The sequence below is a fragment of the Halichoeres trimaculatus genome, unplaced genomic scaffold, assembly GCF_033239565.1.
Source record: "Halichoeres trimaculatus isolate MK-OKI-2021-1 unplaced genomic scaffold, fHalTri1.1 fHalTri1_scaffold_22, whole genome shotgun sequence".
NCBI classification, from domain to species: Eukaryota; Metazoa; Chordata; class Actinopteri; order Labriformes; family Labridae; genus Halichoeres; species Halichoeres trimaculatus.
Genome location: NW_027437200.1, coordinates 13,322,385 through 13,348,428, shown reverse-complemented (window position 1 = coordinate 13,348,428; position 26,044 = coordinate 13,322,385). Strand labels below are relative to the sequence as shown.

Below are 26,044 nucleotides of genomic sequence, written 5' to 3'. Positions count from 1 at the left end.
CCACTGTCTGTTTCCACACACTAACCTGCTTATGTAGGAACTATGATACCCTTAAAGAGGGGGCTCTGTTTTGGGCAGAGTTTGTAGCTTGGGCACTGAAATAAATATAACTTTCACTTTCTTGTGGCATATCTGAAAACCAAAACGAAATAGCAAGTACCATTTTCAGGATCTTCAACAATATCCGACTCAGCAGCCGAAGCTCTATGCCAAATAAAATACTGAGCTACACAACTCAGCGGAAAACATCTCAGTGTTTGTCCCACAGAGAGCCGCAGCCCCATCAAACCCCATTATCTCCAAGGCTACCACTTACCTCCAACCGGAGTAGAGATAGCTGCTTATCTAGTGGTTAATAATAAAAAAGACACATAACAGATAAAAAAGCCATCCTATCGTGATGGAAAGAGAGAGGTGAGGGAGAGAGGAGGAGAGAAAAGGCGACAGGGAGCGAGGAGGAGATTTCCAGGGACAGTTTCATTCTGTGGAAAGGGCAAGCAGAAGGAGACCTCCCGCTGTAATGCGGCAGCCGAGCCGAAATGAAAGCCGGCCGGCTCTCTTCTCCGGGGCTAAACAGCGGCCTTAATAAAAAACACAATCAGACCCCCAACCTTAAAGTTTAATGCACATTCTTCCCATATTTCTCTTAAAAAACGGACATGGTGGAAGCTCCCAGTGTGATCCCAGCTCCCAGGCGAAGATGTGTGGAAGGAAAAAAAGCAGGGGAAGGAAAGGGGGAGGGGGTGTTGGAGCCATAATGAAGCCCTATTGAATATCAAGCGCACCATCAACTTACTATAGCTCTCTCTATCGTGTTAATGAAATTGTTCCCCCCAACTTTTTAATTAACTCGCAGACGCATGGTGTGGAGTCAAGTTGTGGACACAGACAAAGACTACAGTGTTCTCTCCCAGGTGATATGAATATCAAAGAGGGAAGTTGCTCTGAATTAAGCGGAGATTCTTTATTAGGAGGGAAACTTCAGAGGGAGACAGATGTGCTGAGGATGGCCTTGTGTCACTTCAGTCAGCTTTCATTCAACACTTTGATTTATAGGCACAGCCGAGGAAGAGGAGGAGGAGGGAGAGAGCAGGGATTTATTTGGGAATCAGTGTTTGCAGTGTGCATTGTTTTTAAATCTCCCTCTTTAAAAAACATTCAAGGGTGTCTCCTTGATAGCAATCAGACAAATCATAATCATCCCTCAGCGTCGACTCAGAGCAGTACAGCAGTGCTTGATGATGGGACATTCATCACAGGAAGAAAGGAAGATAATCGGGAGAGAAAGGAGGGGTTTTTTTCAAACACATTTCCCTTTATTGGCATGGTGAGGCTGATGAGAATTGCACATAAAAAATAAAATTCACAAGAAAGTCGTACAATAGGTAGAACCACAAAGGCATTGGTAAGGACTTGGCAGAAGGCAACGTGGATAGGACACAAACAGGTAACAACCCACAGCGACCCCCCCTTCCCCTTTCCCCTCATTCACACACATGTTCAGAAACACACGCGCACACGTCCCTAAAATCACACACATACATTCAAACATATATATTGTCCTTCCAAAAGAAACATGATTACCCAACAAAGCAGTGGCAAAGTCCTCCATAGTAGGTCACATTATTAAAAAGTCTGCCACAGTTGAAATTTGAACCATAAGGTGTTATAATATATTGCTACTCTAGGCAATTTACAAAGCATTTTTTTATTACAATGATTAAAGCCACATCTATCAAATGGGACACGACACCATTACCCAAACGCTATACAGACAGCAAAAAAAAAAAAAGTCAATGTCTTCATAAAACACAGGTAAAGGGTTTTTTCATCCTTCCCTCGACCAATTTTTGTCTCTTTGCATCATAAAAATTAGCCGTTTTCTTGTCAACTCCATGAAAGGAAGCCTGTGATCAGCAAAAGCTTTCATACAAAGATTTTTTTCCCCCTTCCTGTGATGGAAGCTGGTTCTCTCATTACTTGGCGCGCGCAAGAAACGGGATATTAATTGAACCAGAAACCGCAAGGTTACCTTTTATGTCATGTCGGCAGCAGCAGCTGTGGCGGCAGCGGCGGCTGTGATATCTGGACTTTGAGTGTGTGAGCGAGTGTGTGTGTGTGTGTGTGATGGAGAAGTGGTGCGGCATGCGATACATCGTTGAGTAGTTTTCTCTAGGCTTACAGAATGTCATTTAAAATCTGCCAGTTAAGACAGCTGAGAGGCAGATATCCAAAGTGGAGTACATGTCACCGACTGTCATCCTGGAATAGCCATGCACTACACAACACACAGATTCAACTTGACACGTTTGTACACACACAGGGTGGAGTTAAGAGTCACGTTTTTCACAGATGTCACAAGGTAATGCGTGCATTACAATCACATAGACTCTATTACATCTTAAAGGGAAGACCAGGAAGTGAGATTGAGGACAATCAACGGTTTTTGTTTTTTTCTTTCACCGCATATGGTGATGTCACGGTGATGTAATGCCAACATACGTGGAATGGAGTCATCCGAGCTAGCTAGCAGCGGCTGGGTAATGGGTCAAGTCCAAAAATCACACAACAGTAGGAGCTAAAATACAACTCTGAAAAATAATTTATTGCTTTTTATATAGTTTTTTTTCTTTCATTTATATTATTATCATTGTTATTGTTATTAATCATCTTGTAATTGTTGTGAATAATATTAGTAGTATCATCATATATATATTTATATTGTACATCAAATACAAGATCTTTAAAAAAGTCAGGAAAAAAAGGAAATTGTAAACTTTTCGTTTGGCATTCACATAATCAAGCGTGAGTGGAGCGATGACGACAAGTGGTATAAAAAAATAAAAATCCCGCAAAATCATTTTATTGCTTCATGTTCTGAGTGGAAAAAGAAAAACCAGAGGTTACCGTGGGGACAGAAAAATGATGAGGGGTTGACGTCTGGAGTGATTAGCTGAATGTTTTGATTTTCTGGAAAGGCATAGAAGGTAATATTATCATCCCCACCAAAGCGTTTATTGTACACCCTGTCTAGTGATTGAAAGTTAAATAACACAAATCGAAAGACAACATGAACAGAAAAATAAAATTTCATGAGGTACGCCATGTTCAATGGAGCCCATAAATAGTTTTGATTCAAATATTAAAATAAATAGATAAATATGTGTTGGTACTGATTAAAAATATCTGAATGCAGTGTTCTCTGTCAGTAATCACACAAAGCAATAAAAATCAAACTGAGGTTATATATATGAAGATATAGATACATATCCACATATATAGACTGATTGCTTCCGAAATAATTAATAAAAAATGGGGTACTATTTTTACAATCATGAAAAACACGTTAAAAATGCATTTTACACCTGTTGTATAAGCAAAAACACTGATTGAGAAAAACTTTATAAACAGATAAAACTATACATGGTAGACTGTTTTTTTCCCCAACAAAATAACTTAAAAAAGACGTTTGTTCACATGCTCCCTCAAAAATGAGCAATCGGACGCATCTTTTTTGACTTTTTTTTTTACAATCATGTCATGTCTTCTAAACATCATGTAGGTGTACAACATGTTTAACAGTATTGTAATTACTACAGATCGACATTCTGAATTAAGAAATTTTCTCTTCATTTTAAAAAAAGGCTGCATTTTACAGTGCATAGCTGTAACAAATAAAGAACTTTATCCGATATGTACATAAAATAAAAATATTCCTTTTTATAGTATTTGTAAATACACGGCTACATTTCTCCTTAAAATGTAGACAACAATGTTACCTTGAGAATTTTACCTTCAAGATACAATCCCCTATACTCTGGTTTGTAATGTAACACTAAATCCAAACACCAGATTTCAAAGAAATGAAAAGAAGAATCAAAACAGCAAAAGAAAAGAAATCTGGCCGAACAAGCTGCAAGTTTTCTCTCCCAAAGAATTGTGGGTATTGTAGTGCTTGGAGAAAAAAAAAATCAATAAGTTTTTCTTTTCTTCTTTCACTCATGGTAGTACAGCAGTAGAGTGCACCACACCTGTGCACCAGGGTCTGAGGGTTCACTGGCTTTTCCCACAATGCGTCGTCTCTTCCCGTCTCTCCAGCAGCTATGTTCATGTAAACTTCATTTTTGATATATTCATTTATATTGATATAGGTCTATAGACGTGTTCTTCTGTACTCTATGACATAGAGCGTAAAACTTGTGGTAGTCTCGTCGTCAAAGGAGCGAGAAACAAACATTGAGGTATCAGAAGTCCCTCTTTGTGACAGACAGCAGGCGCCGCTGAACTGGTTACCTTCTCAGGCTGCGCTGGGCCTCCCTCAGCAAGCTGTCGAAATCAATGGAGTCATACTTGCTTTTTGTGGAGGCTGGATCAAAGTCGTCCGAATGGGAGTCTGAAAGAGACAACAAAGGATTGTTTTGGTGTCGGTTTCTTTGAAAGTGCAGATGAAACAAGAGTGTTCACCTTTGTACTCTCAAAAAATCTGAATGATTGCAGGCTCACAGAATATCCTGTCTTTACATCATTATTGCTCAGTCAAATGTGGCTCAGTGTTAATCTGACAGTTAAAATGCTTTGGAGAGCAAAAGTTTCCCCAACCAAAGTAACATTGATTCCAAACTTAGTTAAATAGAAAAGAGCGACTTGAAACCATAAAAAATACAGGAGTGTCTTCATACAGGCTTTGCTGACATGAATGGCCCGACTAAGAGACTGACTCCTGCAGAGGTGGCATGAATATATCTATAATTTCTGTTTCCACTCAACATTTGGATTGAGAAATGATGCAAGAGGAGCTGAAGTCCTGCCTCTGGAAGGCCAAATAGCCAGTCATAGTTTTTAATTTTGAGGCAGCAGCTGACTGTGGTGGCCAATAAGACAGGTAAAAGCCACCCCTGACCGCTTCCTTTGACACGCCCCTGCACCCAGAACTAAATACAGCTTCATCATGCAGGTTTTGATCACTGATCATATGACTCAATGTCCTGTGTATTGTATGAGCAAGCCAGACACTTTTTCACACGAGTTGACATAAAAAGTTGACAAAGAACTCTATTGGCTGATACTCGATTCAATTGTTAGGTTTGAGAACAAAGTGGATTTTCTTTCCCATCCACAGCAGTCATGAAATCACATCCCTCATACGTCCTGTTTTTCCGATCAGCTGATAATACATAAAGAGCATCTTATCTCTCCCAACAGACAGCTTCACAAATGGGGCCCCCAACGGGCCCAGCAGCACACCGCCGCAGCTTTGAGAAATGGGAGTGACCATGGCAGCTGGAAGACGCCAGTCGTGATCTAATGAAAAATACCCCGGTGCTCTACTTTAAACTAATGGACAGTGTCTCCGAAAACAAAAAAAAGAGAGGCAAAGACAGGGGGAAGGGGGGTTTGGATACCCACTATTCCCTCTCAATTGCTTCATCCTGTGCTATCAGCGTGGGGATGACCAAAATAGCCTGCTCCTGACAAAGAGGCGGTCGAATGAAGGCCCTTTCCATTTCAGTGGACTGATTAGTCAATCTCAACATAATGTCTGTCCTCAAGGCTTTGGGATTAGCAACTGTTTCTGTGTGTGTCAATTTCTCATCATGTCCTCTCCTGAAAACCCGATGGCTTGGAGCATGTGCTTTAGAAATGTATAGTAACCGCTTCATTTAAAGAGGAAAGTGCTCTTTTTCTCTACGGCTGACCTGTTGACCTTCTTGTTGAGGTGTATGATACATCGCTGACCTCACTTCTACTGGAAAATAAATGTCAAGTCAATGTTTTCTTATGCCTCTCTTTTGAATGGAGATGATTTTGTGCGTGGAGATAATGGGACATCTTTGGCTTAAAAAAAAATATCTCCACTTTAACTGAAGCTTTTTTTTCTTTACATGTCAGAAGTGGGGCATCTTGCCAGAGGAGAAAAGCCTGGATTTCATTGATATCGTGCATTATTTATCATATGCGTCATTCCACCCTCCGCTGCATCCATTTGTGAGCAGGATCCTGCCTGTTATATACATTTCTGATCAATATAGGTGCTATGTACATACATCCATGTTTACTCAAAGGGATCACTTATGTTGGATGATTCCGGCTACACTGCAGTCTTCCTCCATCCTCAAAGTAAGCAAGTATCCATAAGCGTACATGCTTTACCGCGGCCCCTCCCTGGATGTAGGCAAGCGGCAACAGCTGGCAACAGATGGAAGCTTGTTTTCCAAGGAGGGAGGGAGGGATGGCTGGGACTTAACCTTGCTCCCACCTTCCTCTTCCTCACCTCATCTCTTTTCCTTTCTTCTCTTGTAATTTCATCTTTTACTCCCCCTTCACCTTCTTTTTTCCCCTTTCCTCTCATGCTGATAAAGTGATTCACACATAGCAGATAAAAGTACATCCTTTGTCCATGTGATTTTAAGGACTATTTTTTTTTCTAATGCATTGTGTTTTAAGAGTAATGGAGCAAACTATATTTTCTGACAAGCTTGTAGAAAATGGAGTGTTATTCTTTGTGACCTTTGAACTTTATTTGCCCTTTCGAGTCTGAAACGCCTGCTGGACAAATTCAGAAGGAAGTCAAAGATGGGTCTCTTTTGATCTAGATGCATCACTCCAGCTTTTTTTTCCAAGCCCTCTTTTTTTATCCTCTTTTCACCGACACTTCTTTTGCAAAACACACTGCATGACTGCAGGGGGGGAGGTGATGGAGAATACAAAAAAGAAAAGAAAAAAAGAAAAAAGAAAAAAAAAAAAAAAACCTGCACTTACCCAAGTCTGTGTAATGTGATTTGCAGAACTGCTTTTGCCCGCCAAAGCACAGCTCGAACTGAGGCTCGTTTGACCTGCGTAAGGTGTGTCCGTTCTCAAGGGCGGCAAAGGCGTCACAAGTGTAGCGGTACGTGATGAAGCCAAAATTGTCCCTGGATCAGGAATAGAGAATACGTCAGAGTGATGCTGCGGGGGGCAACAAACAATAAGTGAACACAGAGGGGCCTTGTCTTAGATGGCGATCACGCTATTTATATGCAAAGGAGAATCAATAAAAGTGTATCTTTGGGGCGGCGTAGATGGATCAGGAGATGCTCTTAGACTGCACAAGCTCTGTCTTTGTTTTAGACCTTCAACACTTTACTTCACAGAAGTTGCCTTTACATAAAAAACTAATGTATAGATGCAAAAAAAAATGGAGCTTGTCCCGGGGCTTTTCACTCACCCATCGTCCCTCAAGTTCACTGCACATTCTTCAATCTCGCCGAAGACTTCAAAGCGGCGCTTCAACTCCGTCCGGGTGCAGTCGGACCTTAGTCGCCCCACGTACACCACCCGTCTCTCCTCCTGCTCGTTAAAGAGGAAAGACAGAGGGAGATTAAAAGGGGGAGCCTGTTTTTTCCCCTGTTTCCCGTCTCTCCCTGTCTTCACCCGGCCTTAATGAATTGGTCTTGATCACTCCTGTGGATACTCCAGCTGACTCCAGACCCCCTGTTTTTTTTTCCTCTCTTCTCCTTGTCCCCCTTTCTCTTTTTGTCCGTCAGTGTTTCTCTGTGATTGGTTCAACTTGCTTTCCTGTTATCTGATAGAGTTGCAGATAGAGCGTCCTCAGTCTGCCTCGGCACCACAATTCCTTTTTTCCCCCCTCCTCCTCCTCTCTCTGCAACTCATCAACCGGAGGCAGAGTGATTTTTATCAAATGATGCCATGTCTTAAGTTTGCTTCTTCTTTTAGTGAAGTCTAAAAATAAAGCCGTGGAGTGACTCAGCCATACATCACAAAAGCCTTTTTTCCCTCCTGTCTGTCTTTGTGTCCTGGAACTTTGGAGTCAAACTCGCAACACACGAGCATTGTTGCTTAATGAAAAGTCTGTTAATATTACACGGCTATTCATTTCTAAGAGAGAGGGGGAGCGTTGTGAGCCACAGGGCAAAAATCATGCATTTCCTTGAACCTCAGAGGACGATAGGGGTCATAGTGGAATAATTTAGGAACAAGCTGCACCCGGCTGCAATTACAGCTTTTGAGTAGTTTAATTGCATCTGCTAATCATATAATAAAGCACAGGCCTGGGGCTGCAGTGTACCACCAGTATTATTTATTTATTCTTTCATTTACTTGCAGTTACAAAGGCAGGTCCACTGAGGCTTGTTGGAATTTTAAAAGCTGTCTTGAGGGTAGTGTTGGTGGCATGTATGTAAATCAGTTGCCTGTTCCTAAAGTCAAAGTTCACCTTTGCCCTGTTCGACTTGTGCAGAGCAGCAGAGAGCGATACATATTAACTACAGATGACTGTTTTTCTGCCTTTCTCTCTCTGTAACGCTCGAGACAAAAAAAGGATTTGCTGAATTAGGGGGTTTAGATGCTGACAAGTGATAAATAAGCGGCCTTTCGTTGATGGCACCCTAAGGGCTGCCTGTCTGTGTGTGTGTGTGTGTTTGTGTGGGTGTGTGAGTGAGAGACAGACAGACAGAAGGAGGATGCGTTCACATGCCTCGCCTCCCAAACCGTGTTTGACAGCTTGAGCTCCGCTGCTCATAATTGTTTGTCTTTCCATCTCTGAATATGTATGCACGCCAAGCCAGGTTTGCAATCCTGCATCATTTAATGTGTGCTTTATCAACGGGTGGCGGTGGCGTTACCCTGCAGGAAACCTGAGTGATTTCACACCGAGACGTGGAGAGTGGAGATATGAGGGGAATGCGGCTGAATTTTGATTCAGAACAGTCGAAAGACTTTAAGAGAATCAGGGTCTGTTTCAGTGTGTTTGGCCTTTCCTGGCTTGTTTCTGTTTTGGATTATTTTAACATATTACCCCTGTGGAGTGATTAATAAGAGTCGACAGTGTTTCCAGACCACAGAGATGTTAAAAATACACTACCCGGAGATAAAGAGGAAGCTCCTGTCGCCTGAATCATTCAGGAACTCACTTTGTATGAATTCTTCTAGTTTGGAGATGCAGTGGCACATGGCACAATGCTTTGGGCTGTGTCATCAAGTGTGTGCTTGCAAGATTTTCACCACAGCAGTGACTTCACTTGTTTCTGTTTTCTTAAATAATTTTCATCATAGGTTGACTCACAATTGCTTTTTGCCGTTGCCTCTCTCTCTGCTCAGCCCGCTCAAACTCCCGCTTCTCATAGTCCCGCCGGTACTCCTCCCTCTTCAGCCTCTCGTGCTGGTACTCCTCATAGCTGTCATACCTGCAGAGAAAAAGAGGAGAGGCGTGATATTAGCGTCCTAGCTCGCTCTTCTTTAAATAAAGAAGAAAGAAAAGAACAACGGCTCATATCCACTGTTCCCCTCTCCACTGATGGTTGAGAAGGGGGTTGCAAAGGAAGAGGAAAATAGACATGTTAATAAGATGTCTCTCCATCGTTGCTGTGATTACGACGCCCGCAGGAAAAGGCCCACGGGAGAGCCGGCGAGCAGCGCGGTCGGGGAGCCGGGCAGCTGCAACTGTCAGCACAACTTCACATGTCATTACTTTCTGCTTACTTAGGGCTTCATCAAGAGGGAAAGTGCAACTACTTTTCTCCCCGCCACCACCGCGGCTCCAAACTGGCACAAGACGTGTCCGTTAAGTTTTCGACTGATGAGCGACTCTCTGGCTTGTCTGGTGTCATTAGGGCCTGTGGGTGCCAAATCAGCTTGGAGCGCTGGGATGGTGTCAGCCTCTCGCTTTCTCCCTCACGCTCTCTTTTTCTTCACTTTGCCAGTACTTCTCTGCATATGAAGCAGCTCATGGAAAACTACAGAGGCGCTAAGTTGAATAAGCGTCATTATACAGCTGGGAGTGTTGACTAGAAAGTGCAGTTGTAGTGTGTGTGAGTAAGATTTGGGGAATCTTACATCACTGGTCCAATTAAACATGATCAATTTAGCACATTTGCTACAAATGTAAGAAGAGAAGTGTTACTCCCAGGTTTGTCTAAAGTGACTAAGATGACAACAATCCTGGGAAAACCTAAACCAGGGGTCATCAACCTTTTGTAGACTGAGGGCTACCTCAAGGAAAATGAGTGGTATGGAGGGCTGCTTGTTTGATACAAACTTCCTGAACAACATCGCCTTGATCACTTTTTGATAACTATAATAATAGTGGTAGATATAATGCTATGTGGAGAGACTGCTCACATGACAACGCCGTTTATTCCACAATTATCATTAATAATTCACACAACAACAATGGTAGGAAGTATTTCTGGAAGGAGCTTCATAGTGACCAGAGCTGTTTTTTGGAACATGCCTTGGGGGTGCCTGAAGTGGTTCTTGCAGGGCACTGCATTGACCTAAACAAAGCTAGCATCAACTTCTTCAGGACCTTCTCCTTTGGAATCATTTACCAAACCAGGTCTGGGAGGCAGACACTGTATACAACAGTGGTCCCCAAACTATGGTCTGGGGGCCAGATACGGCCCGCCTCCACATTTTGCCCGGCCCACCTAACAACACCAGCGGCGCATTATGATTTTTCTTTTTTTTTCAGTCTGGCCACATGATCGAGACTTACACATGCATAGAATGTAACTTTCCATTCCACCCTCCTGCAGTTTGTACCCTATCTGAAACCCCTCCATTAAAAAAAATTAGTGCTGGGCAAGTTAACATGTAATTTTTGCGTTAACCCGTCAATCTATTAACGCTGTTGAATATTTTATCGCACATTAGTGCATGTTGCTCACATGCTTTTATTTTGTAAATGTCTGTTGCTGACCGCGGTGGAACCAGAAGTGAAATTGGCGGAAAAACACGATGAGTAACCAAAACAAGCATGGAGAAGAGGGGCAACGCCAAGGAACTTAAAGGCGCTCGCAGCTTAGTGTATCAGTCCGCGCGCGCGCGGCGTGCCAGATATAAACAAACGTAGTCTGCCAGGACGAAGAGACACAATGAGAACTAGAGCCTTATTTAGCGGTGTTTTTGTGTGAAAGTAACGAGCTGAAAATTCTCTGAATAAAGCGTGAATGCAGACCGATATCAGAGTTTTTCAGTGGGAGTCTGTTTATTTGTGATTTTGGTCAAGTAAAATATGGTCCCGTCTGAGTGCAGAGGAAACCGACAGAGGAGCAGGGAGGGGGTGTTTGGTGCGAGCGCCCTGGGCTTCTGCTGCACAAAAACACTGCTGTAGGGGTAATTTCTGCCCTAAACCTTGTGATAGGACCCAACTTGTTCCATCCCAGAGTATCACCTTAATGCCCTGACAGTGACAATAAGCTTTAATTTTGTATTTACATTTTGTAAATTTGATTTGCACTAAACATGTGATTTAACTATTACTGTATAACAAGTACTGATTTAGTGTTTGCATGACAGATGTTATGGCACTTTCACAATGCGATTAATTATGATTAATCAGGGAAATCATGCGATTAATTACAATTAAAAGTTTTAATCGTTGCCCAGCCCTAAAATAAATAAATAAATAAATAAATAAAAATCCTGTTGTACATTCATACTGGTAGTGAAATGTATTGTGCTGGTACATGTTGTATCACTTAGTTCAGTTTCTTAGCCTGCTTGCTTTCTGGTTTTTACAGTGAGGGTTAGGGGTTCTGAAAAGGGTTATTTAGCTATTTATTTCATAAATAGTGTTATAGATTTCATTAATAGTGTTATTATTTATTTTCTGAAAAAAGATTATTAGTATTTGGTTAACATATATCAATATATCTGGGAAACAATAAATATTTACGTTTGGACACCTCTGCAACCGTCACACTTTTTCTTACAAACTGACCCTGGCCCCCCATCAGAGAAGGGAAAAGTTGTTCGGCCCTGATGGGAAAAAGTTTGGGGACCCCTGGTAAACAGTTTTTTAAAAGTAGGCTTTAAACTTTCCTTTTTCATGAAGCCTATTGTGTTGGGGCTTTGAGACTTTTTTACATCTCTCTTAGTCTCCCCATCAGTGTGGCCAAAGTTTGAATTTTTTTTTTTTTTTTTGTGGCTGCAACTTGCAAAAAATCCGCAAAGTGCTCCAATAGAAGATAGAATTTATGAACCGATCGACTGATTCGTAGAATTTCCATGCGAACATACAAGACAAACAAATCCAGTGTCATGAATTCCACTCACCTTGGCCTGCGGCTCAGAGGAGATCGAGACTGAGAGTGGGGGCTTTTGTGAGTCCTGGAACGGAAAGTGCTTGAATCTGTGTTGTGGCGAGACCTATGTGAAGAATAAAAAAATGAGTCGGAATCATGTTTTAAAAACGCAGAAAAAGAAGCGGCGAAAGCTGATCATCTCCAGCTAAAACAGAAAGTCACATGACATAATGTGGATTCATGCATACCTGTGACACCCTGATTAATTTGTTCTTGTGCAAAATCACCCTCTTTGATATTCCCCAGGCTCATTCAGGTGTTAGAAACTAGGTTAATTCCAGATGAAAGCCTCCTGTATCCTCCTTCTCTTGTCCTAATGTAACCCCTGGCGGAGGAAAGTGAGCATAATTTCCCTCAGAACTTTCCTACACACCTGAGCTAGCATACACACGCACCTGCTATCTATGTTGTATGAGGGAAATGGTCAATACCGCGGGCCCTGGTGGCCCGACTGTGGAGCTTGTACCCCTGCACTCCTCCAGCTTCTGATGCTTAATTATTGAAGTGTTGCTGAAGAAGGAAGACCTGAATAATGGAGGGGGGAGAAGTTTGGGAAGCTCACAGAAGCAAAGCACCGACAGTTTGCAAAGGATCGAGGATCTTACGCTGTGGAAACTTGAAACACAGAGGAGGGATTTGGAGAATTATTCTGCTCAAATTCTATTTATCTTTCCAAGCTTCTTGTTCTATTGTTTGGAAAAACTCAGATCCCTGCCGAGTGTTTTCAGAAAGCTTGTCAAATTCTGATCGAGCACCTTGAGACTATTATTGTATAATTTGTGAGCGAGTTAGCGTGGAGCAGAGAACAAGGGCTCGAGTGGAATCAAGTGATTCTATTGGCTCGGTGGAGTAAACTGACCTTTAAGTAATCAAGCAAACAAACTGCCGAGGAGTCCCACACTCAATGAACCTCTACTGACAAAGTGAATTTACCCACATCTTTCACAGTAACTACACTTCGCCTCTGTTCTTCAGCTGGAAACAAAAAAAGAAGTGAAAAAAAACCCTCGGCTCTGATCAAAGGGAAGCATGGGAAATGTAGTTCTCACACAGCGCTATGATGATGATAGGAGTCTCTTTTGAGAGGGGTTTCAAGACTACATTCCCACAGCCTGGATTCAGCTTTCATCTCTGGGGATGTAAAGGAGGAGGGTTTGCCACTCAGTAAAAACAACAGCTGCCGCTTAAAACAATAGCCCCGGCATCAAACAGAAAACAGGAGCAAGTGAACGGGGGTGGGGGTTTGTTAGAAAGACACTCAAATAAAACTCCCTGCCTGGAGATTAAAACTGATACTGTTCAAACGTCCACTGCCTCTGGCACCTTTCAAGTTCTGGGTTTTTCTCTTCTTCACAATTTTTTCAAGGGAGATCGCAACATTAGTGCCATCCATTCCCTCATTAAGTGGAATTAAGTTTCTATAGCAACTGCACAAAGTCTTCATTTTAAAGCTTTTTGTTAGACTTGCCAAATTTACTCTGGGTCTAGTCCAGGCAAGGTAGAACACTAGCAGGAGGTCAGGAACCCATGCTAAGAGTCTCCAGGGTCCGTCCTGTCTGACACCAGCTCTGACGACAGATCAGGCCTGTTTAACACTCGGAGGATAGATCCCCTGCCAGCTCAAAGACCTGTTTGAACTGCACGGGTGGGAAGCAGCCAAAAGGGTGAGAGACGCTTCTTACCAGGAGGAGGGGCGTCTGTCAGGTGAACTGGAGAGCGAACGCCTCCGGCAGTGTGGAGAGGAGCTGCGCGAGCCGGAGTGGGAACGGGAACGGGAGCGGGAGCCGCTGCTGGCCCAGTAGAACGGCCTGGTGGGCGAGAGGAGGAGGGAGGATGGAGGGGACACGGAGCCTCTCGAGGGGGAGCAGCTGGATGGTGGGGAGCAGGAGGGAGAGCAGGGGGGGCAGTCGAAGAGTAGGTCCAGAGGAGTGCCCTCCCACGGGTACAGGAAGCGACTCTCGCGACCCTCGCCAAGCTCCAGCTCTTCGTGGAAGGGGAGGAATCCGGGGTGCAGGTAGGTGGAGCCAGGCAGCCTTTGGGAGTCACAGCCATCCTCTCCCTCCTCAGGGGTTTGAGGGGCCACAGCTTTGTTGGGTTTGCTGCCTGGTTCTCTCTCCTTGTCGCCCAGACTGTAAAGGGCTTTTAAGGGGGGGCCAAAGTGCTTGTTGAGTTCTGCTCTGATTTCCTGGTCGCGCAGAAGCTTCCGGCTGATGGAAGAGACTTGTGATTGGTCTCCGTCTATCACTTCTTGTGAGGGGATCTCCTTTCCTGACTCCTGGACCTGGACTGCTTCTTTTCCATCCACTGAGGCAAAAATCTTCTGCTTATCCAGAGGACCACATGGAGCTGACAATGGAGATGATGGAGATGAGGATGATGAGGAGGACGCTGGCATGGCTGAGTCCTTACATTCGACATGCCTGTCCTCCACTTTGCCTGAAAGAGGCAAATGAGCAGCAGCGGTTATTTCCGCTGCTGGGTTCATGGTAACAGTGGCTGTGCCGCCATCCTTCTTAGCGCTAGCCAATGCCTGGCAATAGTCATGGTCACTGTAGCCACGCGGCACCGCTCGCTTATTTATGCTAGCGCCACGATGCTCCTCACGGCCACCCCCCGCTGTGTGTTGGGTGTAAGGGAGGGTGGGGGACGCTTTGCTCAGCTGTGCATAGAGCTCAGTCTGTTCAGGACCCTTCCTGGTGGGGCCCCCGCCTGAGGCACCTGGAGCCGGGGCCAGAGAGCCGGGGCCCAACTCGCTCAGCCTGGCCCTTTTGCACGCCAAGGCCGAGGAGGAACATGAAGACAACTTGGTTTTGAGCGATGCTTTAAAAGGATTCTCTTGACTGGCTTTGTGTGGGGGCGTGGTAGGTGGTGTCAGACCTGCAGAGGAAGAAGAGAGAAGCGCGGTGTCAATAAAATGAAAATGGAATCATAATGTAAACCCCCACTTCCCCCACCATCCTTTAATCTATAAACTCCCGGGTCAGTTTATGGACAGTGGACACAGATACATGCCTGATTAAAATATTCACTTTCCCTCAGCCTAATCCTGATCTCTATTTTATTGCAATCTTGACAGATTAATGTAATGCTTGGTGTAACTTAATATGATGGTGCTGTAATACGGATGACTTGCCACCCCCTTCCTCTCTGACCTTGGAAAGATCCTTTTCATGTGAAAAAAACAACACACCCTACAGAAGGCGAACGTAATGCATCCGATGGAAAGACTTATAGTAGGTGTATCATATCTCTGCCTGCTTCGCATAAACGTCTGCACTGGACAGCCGCCAATTCATCTGAATAAAACCAAAGACCTTTTTATCAGTCGACAAAGACACATCGGTGACATGGCGCTGGCATGTTCCAAGATTAACCTGCAGCATTTACATTTAGCGAACAATGTCGCTTCTTTTAAAGTTGAGATCCGCCTGTCGGGTGATGTCGCCACGCTGAGATGTCTGCTTTTTCATGGCAGAACAGGAAGTACTGTCGAATGGGTTGTCATTCTTCTCTGATGGCATGTCCCTACTGCGTGTGCCCCCCCATCTTTCCTCCCCGCCTCCTACAGATTTACAACCAGACAGATGGCAGTTATATGGGAAGTCCTGAGATGAGCCCACTTTATAGCATTGTTAATGCACTCACACAAACAGCAGCCGCCATTACTCTCATTCTCTCATTCCCCCTCTCCTTCACTCTTGTATTCTCCCCCTTTTTACTCTCTCTTCCTGTTCCCTGGATCAATCTCTCCTTCTCCCTTTTCTCGACATCCTATCCTGTCTCTGTCTACCACAGAACAAATGTGCCCACACACACACACATGCACACACACATACGCGTCGCTAACAGTCTCTCACTGGAGTCAAACTCAGGCACTTTGAAACACCTACGCTCTCCCCTCTTCTTTGCCTTTCTTATAATGCACATCATTCTTCCCCTCACTGGTGAATTGCACCAAATGACAGCTATTAGTATCAAATCCAGTGTTAGAGTGTGCACAGGGAAGACAGGAGCAAAAAAGGGAGCCTGATACATAAATATGCAAGTTTCTGAAAGCGCTCGCTGTGTTTGGAATGCCTGATCCAAGGCTTAGCATCCCACTTATTAACGGGATGTGTCTGTAAGGAGGAAAGCAAGCACCCATTTCCCTTTAATCGCCTTCTTTCTTCCATCTTTCTAGCTCTGATAGGGATACAGACGTGTACTGTATGAACAGGAGAGGGTTGTTACACATTGCCCGAGGAGCTTCTCTTTCACCAACGAAGCACCATCTGTCCAAAACAATGTGCGCGTAGGGTCATAAACTAAGAGCCATTAGCGATGGGGGTGAAATAAATCAGAATTAGATAAATATGTGCCTCTCAGTCAAACCTGCAAGTGATGGATGATCTTCTGGCTCACACCAATCATGTAGCCACCAGAGTGAAAACGAGGAAGATTTTTGTTTTGTCTGGATGCAAATTGCAAGGAGTGAATAACCACTAGGTGCTTTAAGAGTTGATCCGAGGGTAAGCCATGCAAATATCTCCACACAGACCACCTCGGTGTCATGAGATACAGTAATTAAAGACAACACGGCAGCACAGGGTAAATCTATTAGCTTGGCTGAGATTACGTGGATCCCAGGGGGGCTTTGCTGTCTGTTGTTGGCTTCAGTGAACCTTTCTAAGAGGTGTCAAGAAAGCATTCAGCTAATAGAGCCAACAAAGTCTTTTAAAGCTTCTGTGAGGGAAGTGTTGATTTTGGCGCCCCCTCTGGACAAAGACGCTCCTTTTATCGCCTGGTATAAATATAATACTTTTTTTTTTTTAATCAGATCATGCTTTCTTTTACACAACAGATGTTTCTGAGCATTTAAAAGACAGGGAATCAACTTGTGAGAGCTATGTCTTACACCCTATCACAGTCCTGATTCTTATAATAGTGTTCTGCTTAAGTGCTTAAAGTATTTTAATGCTTGTGAAATGTTAGTGAAGTGCAACTTCACAAGACACTCCAGGTTTTCATTTTAGCACCAGCTGTACTTTGCTCTTAATTTGGCTTCACATGTTATTTCTGCAATGTTAATAAGTTAATTATCTAAATTAATTAAGTTAGTTAATTAAGTAATAAGTCAATCACCTTAATTATCAAATGCACAATATCATTCTCTTAAATTTAAACATTTGTTCTTGTAAATGTGTGACCCTTTTTGTCCTAATACTTTGTTCTCAAGAGTTTCTAACCACAAAAAATACAAAAAAATCTATAACATTCAAAAATGAATCTTTTTTTCTTTTCTTTTTTTTTTTTTTTTTTAAAGTATGGGTTTATCTATGTTAATAATCAGCTTTATTCTTGCAAAATCATAAAAATTGTCCCATAGATTTTTTTTTTATTTATTCCCATGACATGACAATTTAATTATCAAAAATTGGACTTTCATGTCTGTACGTCTCTAATTTATCCCCTGTTGTATAATAAGCTTTAATAATATAAATCTTAGAGAACCTTTTCTGTTGGCAGGAATTTCAGGCATCATAAATGACAACCAGAAGCTACCAAATCTTTTTGCATATGGCCTTGTTTGCTCTCAGACCTTATTTCATGAGTCACCATCATCATTTTTGTGTGTTTCATAACCAGGAAATTTCTCCTCACAGGAGCTTTAAGTACTGAGTAATGAATTAAGTGAGTACAAAATGTTCAGGTTTATTTCCACCTAATAAATCATTCTGTTACACAGTAACCACTACTACTACAACTCCATATAAAGTCATAAATAATGTCACTGGCAGGGATTCGTGGAAAGTTCCATCAGTGATCTGCCTGTAAGGTGGAGGGTGGAGCTGCCCTCCTGGCTAACTTCCATCTGGTTATCAGTAACGCTGCCATAATCTCCATTGTAGTGGAATGTTACTCTAAATCTGCAAAGGACATGTAGCTATGGACCTAATAGCCCTTACCCCTGCTTAAAGGGGTCTATATCCGTCTGTCTCATGCAGCACGAGACTCAAAAGCTAATCCCTAAGAAGTTAAAGGGGCTCAGTAACCCGGAGCTTCCTGGACTAATGACTTTTTCTGCTAATATTCAATCCAAAATTTGTGAAGTCAGGTGAAGGGCTTTCTTTGACAGGGGGCCATTAAATGGAACGGACGCTAAGATTTGGCCACAGGTCAACAGGCTCACCCACATGCTGTAAAACAGGAAGAAATATTAACCTCACTTGATTGCTCCAGAGCTTTAGCAGCGCGGCTCTTTCCGTACATTTTGGTCTCAGTGGGTGTCCCCTTTGACCCTGAGAAGCTTATCAACACAAAAGGGTTAAACGGCACTTGGACCGGGGTCAGAGGGATGCAGGGAGACCCTCTTGGGGTTTGATGTGCCTCAGATTTCCATCCCCCTGAAGTGACTGGAGGCATGTAGGAGGACTGAAGGGACTGTTTCCTCTGCTGGTGAATAAGTCCAAGAGCAACAGCAGAGGTTTTAAAGGGCTGGGAAGTCTGTGTATGCTTATGATATTTATCTTGAAGAAAAAGAACTAAATAAAGGTTTAGTTCCCATTTTTTTCACAGTGAGAGGACAAAAATGATAAATGATGATCAGCTGATCTGGTTTCCCACAAGTAAAGGGCCTTCAAAATAAAAGCACAGATCATTGAGGTAACACTGCTGTTTCACTTCTTCCTATGATGTGTAGGCTAAGTATACCAGCAGTCAGAGAGCATTAGGATCTGATAGAGGAAAAGGAGGAGCATATTAACTCTTCAGGGGAGGTGGGGAAGTGGGGAGGGCTTTGCTAATAAACCCTGAGGAGATTTGAAAGCCTAATCAATAGCCGGGCGCATAAAAGAGTCCTCCTGCGCCTTCACCTTGAACCCTGAACTGTGAAGGAACTATCAAGATGGTGGAGCCAGTTAACCCTTTATTAGCTACACCAAGATGTGAGGGGTGCTTTAAAAAAAAAAAAGAATAACTCAAGAGCTTACCTGGGGTTCCAGCAATCTCCACACTTAATGTGCGTTCAATGGTTTTGTTCTCAAACGGTGATCCCTTGTGGTCACTGGAAGACAAAAAGAAAGGTGCAACATTTCACTCCACGGGTAAAAATAAAAAGCTTTTGTGATCTAAGAAATGGAAATGAGTCACAAAAATGCCTCGACTTGGATTCTAGTCTATATAGTTTCTGTCTTTTTTTTCTTTTTGCTCTGTTTGTGTTAGTTTTCTGTAGTTTTGTTGCTGCTTTCTGCCTGGAATAATGTGGAAAAACTTCTCACACTTACTTTGGAGACTCTGGGGTCAAAGGAAGTGGCAAGGTGGTTGGTTTGGCTGCAGAACACAAAGGAGCATGGGTAATTATTGATCTAGGTATGACACTCAAAGCAGAAGAGAACAGGTCCACATTCTGCAACAGTTAATCTTAAATTTGCCCATTAAATGCAAATATTACTACAAAAACAACCATTAGAAAATCTAACTATTGCACAAAGCATATCTGCATATTTTAGTTTGACCCCATTTTAACAATTTACTCTCTGAGGATAGACTGTTCACTCTGTGAGGCAGGATGGAGTGATGGTGTGTAATTCACAGGTATCTAGACACAAACATACTCTGCTCAAGACAACAGATTGATCGAAAATGGAATAAATACACATAGAGACGATGCCACAAACAAGACACATGACTGTGGGTGAGCCCCTCCCTAGACAATAAAGTTTGTATTCGCATGCACCAACAGCAGAGGAGGGGGAAAAAAGAAGGAAGAAAGGAGAGTCAAGGAAGCTTGTGCAGTTGCCCGAGGCTCTGGCCGGCTTGTGGAAACGTGGCTTTTAGTAGCACGACGCTAAAAAGAGCAGCACCCGGGCTCTGAGACTAAAATGTACGGATTCAGCACACTCAGCTCAATCAGCCAAAAGATCGTTCAAGGGTCGACTTTTAGATACAAGGCGGATAGAAGCAAGACAAGGCTCACCCCCTTTCCCACCCCCTCCTTTTTTCAACATTTCACTTTATTTAGACTTTTAAAAAAATGCCTCCAGGACTAGCAGAAAGCATCGTCTAGCAGGCTGTTTGTTTTCGCCCTCAGAATGACTGTTAGATTCGTATTAGAATAAGGGTTAGTTGTGAAGTCAAACTGGGAAGTGGTTAAAGCAGGAGAGGGAGAAAAAGAGAGCAAGAGATAAGGCCAGTGGGGGGATGCAGTCATGATTACCTAACAACGGGTGGCCCTGGTCGTCGGGGTGCTCGCTGAGTGCCTGCCTGTGTGGGTGCCCTTGCCCTTGTATGATGCAGGGAGGGGCGGGCTCTGCAATTCTAGTATCTGGGAAGAGTGGGCTTGGTGGGCTCTGTGAGAGCTCCGCAGCAGGGCTGCCCGTGACATGGTCATCATCATCATCATCATCAACACCATCATCATCATCATCAGCATTATGGTCAGCATCCTCCCCATGGTTAAGCCATCCGAGATCTAGTTCGAACCCCATGCCCAGCCCTGAGTCTGGCTGGCTGACCCAGCTCTCTAAGTCGAAAGTGAGAGGTGACAACAGGGACCCTGAGTCAGGCTGCTCATCTGGACTTACAGCCTGGTCTTTACTATCAAGAGCCCCTTCAAACTCTTCCTCCTCCACCTGTGCATCAGCCTGGACGGGGCTCTCAGACCTCTTACCTGCTGATTTGCTTTGGGTGCTGGGTAAAGGGCTGATCTTAAGTGGGGGTAAGTGGGCTCGGTACTCAGCGGGCCTCTGTTTGGAGGTGAGCAGCTGGCTAAGTAAGGGGTGCCCCGACTTCCCGTCTCTTTTCCTGATAGTCACTGTGATGTGCCTATGCGGCGCACGGCGGGCACTGCTACTGTTACTACGGCCTTGCCTGCCAAAGCCCTCGCTAGCCTGAGTGGCGCCTGCAGCCTCTCGGCAATGCTCACAGCTGTGACTCACCTCTCGGGGAGGGAGGGAATAAGAATGCATATACCTAATAAACCTAGCGGCGGCCAGGCGGCCCGCATCGCCTGGCGGCCTTCCTTCTTCACTGGGCGGCCCGTGCTCCAGTTTGAGGCGGGCATGGCCGCAGGTGGAGGTTCTGTGGCCGACAGGGATAGAAGCACCCTCTGACTCCTCCACCCGGTCATCGTGAGTGCAACGCTGCCACTTCCCAGCCCCAACACCAGCCACACTACACTCGCCTGCAGCCCGGCTCTCACCTCGCTGGTGATGCTGCTGCGGCTGCTGCTGCTGCTGCTGCTGTTGAGATGATACGACGGACTTCTTCTTGGAGGTGGTGGAGGAGGAGGAGGAGGTGGAGGAGAGGGAGGAGAACGAGGAGGTGGAGGACGAGGATGGCGAAGAGGAGGAGGACGAGGCGCCCAGACCCAGGCCACTCTTGTCCCTGCTACTGGCACCTCCCCAGGTGCTCTTGGCGTCGCTGGCTTTGGTGTGGAGCAGGATGTCATCGGTGGCTGTTAGGTATTTCAGCAGCTCAGTGCACGGCCGCCTCACCGGGCGGTTCTGTTGACTGGAGCCCCCTCTTGCTTTGCCGTTCCAGGGGCTCTCCGTCTGTGCAAAACGAGACACAGAGAAAAAATTTAGCTGCCTCAATAAAAAGTTTTGTTCTGTGTTAGTAAAGTGCGGCTGATCCACTTTTGAGAAATGTTAAGTGCATAAATAAAAGTTGAAAGAGATGGAGCCAGAGAGGGAGGCTAAGAGAGCGCCTCAGACTGCCTGAGTACAGCTGTTGCAGAGCAGTCTGGGAGGCGATGGAGGGAGTGCGGTCCGCCCATCATCTTAATTGCGTGGCCCCTCCGAGCACCAGCGTGCCACTCTGTATGTGCACCATGTCCTCCGGGAGTCCTCATTCGCTGTGCTCCAGAAATGGATGACTCAAAGGCACGGTATGAAAATAGACTGTGTGAGGAAGGTTGACACGCTGCATGTGCAAACATTGTACACACTAAACACACGAATCTGTGTCTGTTGTGTAAAGCACACAGGTTGATCACATATGTGTTGTTTTTTTCAAACATATAGATGACTTTTATGATCAGGGGGAGCTCAAAGAAGAGATTTTCTGACAGTTTTCCCAAACTGGTTGTGACACAGAACATGTCACATTCTGACATCAGATGCAAACAGATATTCATAAACCTATGATACTTACGCTCAATAACATTAATCTCAATCAACCCCACCCCTTCAGAAAAAATCCTTTTGAGAGCCATCTAATGAGAACATCAAGTCTGATATTTTGATCTAGTCGTCTCAAGGCATCAATCTTGCCGCAAGACTGCCTGTCGCTGCTTTCTTTTTTTCCTGCTTTTTTTCAACAGGCACCATACCAAGGCGGATAAGTGGTGGAGCTAATGAGACAACGGTGCCGAAGCCTCGCCTGGAAAGCCCAACAGCAATCAGCCTGTTTTCATTACGAGAGGGCCCCCTGGGATAGTCGACTAGAGCAGCAGCCTAACATCTTCTAAAGGCGGCCACCAAAACAAGAAAAGTGTGAGAGGGGAGGGAGAAAGAGCCAAAAACAAGACAGGGAATAAACAAACAGTAACAAAAAATGTGTGTACACGAGTTGAATAAGCAGCAAGCCAGTGCAAGTGCATGTTTTTGTATGTGTCTGTGTGTGTCCCTACCTTGACGACGGCAGGTGGTGGTCTGATCCGGTGGTTGCTGCTGGCTGCATGGTTCTGTGCCTTGCCACCTGTGTATTGATTATAGCTGAGCTGGGAGTTTGCGGGTGCCAGAAGGAGCTTCTTCAGCTGCAGACGGACCCAAACAGAACAAGGGAAAATCAAGAGAAGGGAGGGAGGGGGGAAGAGTGTGAGTTATGCAAATTACCATTGTCTTTCAATTAGACATCCTATGCTTTGTAAATGCAGAACCAGACACAGAAACTGCAGCGTGGAAGGATAAAACTGTGGAACTGTTTGGAGTTCTTGGTCTGATAGCAAAAGACAGGACAAGCTTTTCCTTCTGTGCAGGTGTTTTCGTGTACACAAAGCCAGGCTTCTCCACTGTGATTGAATAAACACACACAGGCATGTGGCTAAAGGTCATCTGGAAAGGACCGGCATGGAATAAAATGGACTATAACTGAACATAACATAACATTTTGGGTCAAAGCCTTTAAGCCAAAAGAAAGGGCCCAGATGGCGTGGTTATGTGTAAAAATAACAGCACAAAGGTAAGCTGACTTCTCATCATGGGGCCTGTCTTTTTGCCAAAAAGATGACTCGGGCACAGGGGGATTAGTTGGGACCCACTGAGAGAAGACAAAATGAGATGGATTTCTCTTTTCTGTGTACTTTCATTACTTGCAGGCTTGATTTCGGGGCTTGTGGCACTGTGTCAACCGTAGTTGGCCCTAACACGATGTTGGTATCATTGAATTGGCGCCACAGTAGCACTGTTATGTAATTAGCGCTGAGCAGCTAACGCATTGATCCATTCCAGTTCCTTCCCTCCTCCATGCAGCTGTAACTCTGCACAATTTTACCAAACATATTGTGAACAAATTGTTGCAAATATGGCAATGCTTAAAACAGAAGTCTAATAGACAAACGGCCACTTCCTGTGCCCAGTCTTGTAACTGAGCCTTTGCTTCCAGTAAGAAATAAACTGAATGAGTTTATGTTAGGATTCGAGAGCATGGTGTTTGAGAGGGTGAAAGTTCTGTCTCAGGAACAACAGCTTGACCCTGGACTGGTGTTGACTGGATAAATTAAAGCAAGAAGGGCTCACCAGGGAAGGCTCCTCAGGCTCTGGGGTGCGCGGCGAGCCGTCAGGGGAGGAGGGACAGCTCCGGTCACTGGCATTGGTCACGTCCCCATCTGCCAGGGCCTCGAACGAAGGCAATCCGTCCTCATCCACCGGGATGCTGTCCAGTGTCTCTGTAAGCACTGCCAGCAAGTTGGCCTCATTTTCTTCATCTATCTTCTTAGGAGGGGGGAACAGGGGGGGAAGACAGAAACAGGAAAATAGAGAGACGGAGAAAATAGGACATTTTAGTGAGGAAAAAGTTGCTTTTTTTTCTTTGAGGGAAGTAAAGGTGGTGGGTGGTTGCATGCAGGCTTTCATTGTTAATAGAGTGGGAAGATTTTTTTTTCTCAATTTCTCCGCAGCCGCAGAGCTGGCTCTATTTTGGCAGCCTTTTTAAAAACAAAATTCTCTCCCTGCACAAGTGAGTCAAGCCTGTCACTCATATTTTAAGCATGCAGCTTACTGGACCAAAATAATATCTCCCCCAAGAAACCCATTACCAGGGCTGACAAGTAGCAAGTTTCCAGGGAAGGCGGGGACGGGTTGGGGTGTGTTGCGGTATGGAGCTGTTTGTGGGGGTAAAGGAAACAATGAGCAAAAGTTGACTGCACTCTCTCTTCCCCCGCAGAATTGAGAGATGATGGGCTCACCGACAAGATGTTTGCAAGCAATCCTCAGATAAGGCGAATTACCGCCCGCCGAAGCTAAATAAATGTGATATATTTAAACTGTTGGCATGACAGCTGATGTTTGCAGCGGGAGGGAAGTTAGCATCAACATTGCATGAAAAATAAAGTGTGTTCTTGCCACTCAGCTGCTCTTTGATGTTCCAGAGGAGTTGTGTGCTTGATGCAGCTGGTTGTCTAATGGTGGAGATTAGAAGTATGTGTAAAGAGACTGAGGTGTGAATTTACAGCGAAGGAACAGGAGGGGAGAGGAATCAACAGGAGAAAAACACAACAGTATGAAGGTAAATAGGTGTTCTGACTATGAGGAGTGCAGCTTGCTTTATAGAAGGGTATGTTTTGTGTCATTTGATGAAAAAGTGGCAGCAGAAAGCATTGGTTCCAGAGCCATGCAAGCTCAGGGCGCTTTAAGACAGCAGAGAGATAACACCGTCGTCACCCCGGGATATTCTCCAGCCCAACAAGAACAAATCCCTTTATGCACATGGCAGGATTATTATCGCTTGGCACTGGCGTGGTGCCATCATTATGCCAAAGGGGGCCACCGAGCTCTCAGAAACCAAAACAACACCTCCCAAGAGTCAAAATTCCAACATGCAGAAAATGTGCCCACCCACCACGCCTGGCACTGGAGGAGCTTTGATTTTACCATTGCAAAAGTGGCCCCTTTCATTCTTCCCCCGTTCCAATTTGAATTTCTAATCTCGGACATCCAGATAGCATCCAGCTAGCTAACAGTGAGGAAATGTTAATCTGATGTTCATTGAGTAGATTTTTCTCCCAACAACACAAGAGCACTCAGTCATTATTAAAAAATGATAAAGGAGACATATTTCACAGAGATAACACGACGTAGACTGAGGCCATGCCGCACCGGCAGGCAAACGCCTCGCAGGAAATTGCTCTGTATGAGGTGGCATGCTGTTTAATTACTTGAAAGGAGCTTCAAATCCACTGCGCTGGAACACCAGAAATATTAACCGTTTTCCAGCTTCCCGAGTTATTACCCAAGCGCTAAGCAGGTAGGTATTAATCCAGAGCCCTTTCTTAGGCCAAACATACATCCTCGCTCGAGAAATTGAAAGTGGGATCATTTTAGATTATCACAAATGAGTCTTTAATGAGTCAACCATCTGTCTGGGTTCATCCTCACTACTATCCCAGCTCTGCTGCACATACAGACGCTCTATTTACCTCTTAAGATTATGTTTAAACCTTTATATTCCTTTTAAAATTGCAGATTATGCCACCGTGACACTAGTTGCACTGGTAATCATCAGAGCTTCTCAAGCTTCATTTTCTCATGGTTTGAAAAATGATTTGAGGCTGTGAAAAGCTCAAACATGAAAACTTCAATCCTGTTTCCAAAACCTCCACCAACTGGCAAGCTCCCACAGGCACACAGTATCCCCCGAAGATAACCCAGAAGGGGCTCTCTTATTCTGAAAGAGACACTTGTAAAACCCTGAGCCGTGCCGATCAGGCAGCAGACGCTGCTGCGGCTCTAGAGGAGGCACTCTCGGGCCAAGTGGAGATTTGA

The 26,044-nt window shown here is 44.5% G+C and overlaps 1 protein-coding gene across 6 annotated transcripts in view; it reads right to left on the bottom strand.

Moving 5' to 3' along the window:
- Positions 1-2,579: 2,579 nt before the first annotated feature.
- The window catches only part of ppargc1a (peroxisome proliferator-activated receptor gamma, coactivator 1 alpha), a 340,797-nt gene continuing 317,332 nt past the window's right edge, over positions 2,580-26,044 (bottom strand). For 3 of the 6 annotated variants that reach the window (XM_074699386.1, XM_074699388.1, XM_074699390.1), the window contains exons 3-13: positions 23,801-23,995; positions 22,693-22,818; positions 21,262-21,613; positions 19,346-19,391; positions 19,052-19,125; positions 13,766-14,960; positions 12,055-12,147; positions 9,062-9,182; positions 7,205-7,326; positions 6,760-6,911; positions 2,580-4,393 (exon numbers count right to left, since the gene is read on the bottom strand). In XM_074699386.1, coding sequence (XP_074555487.1) covers positions 4,290-4,393; positions 6,760-6,911; positions 7,205-7,326; positions 9,062-9,182; positions 12,055-12,147; positions 13,766-14,960; positions 19,052-19,125; positions 19,346-19,391; positions 21,262-21,613; positions 22,693-22,818; positions 23,801-23,995 — 2,580 coding nt within the window. In that variant the 3' untranslated portion in view covers positions 2,580-4,289. Of the gene's footprint in view, positions 4,394-6,759; positions 6,912-7,204; positions 7,327-9,061; positions 9,183-12,054; positions 12,148-13,765; positions 14,961-19,051; positions 19,126-19,345; positions 19,392-20,277; positions 21,614-22,692; positions 22,819-23,800; positions 23,996-26,044 lie in introns of all 6 variants that reach the window. The other 3 variants (XM_074699387.1, XM_074699389.1, XM_074699385.1) reach the window with 2 other exon arrangements.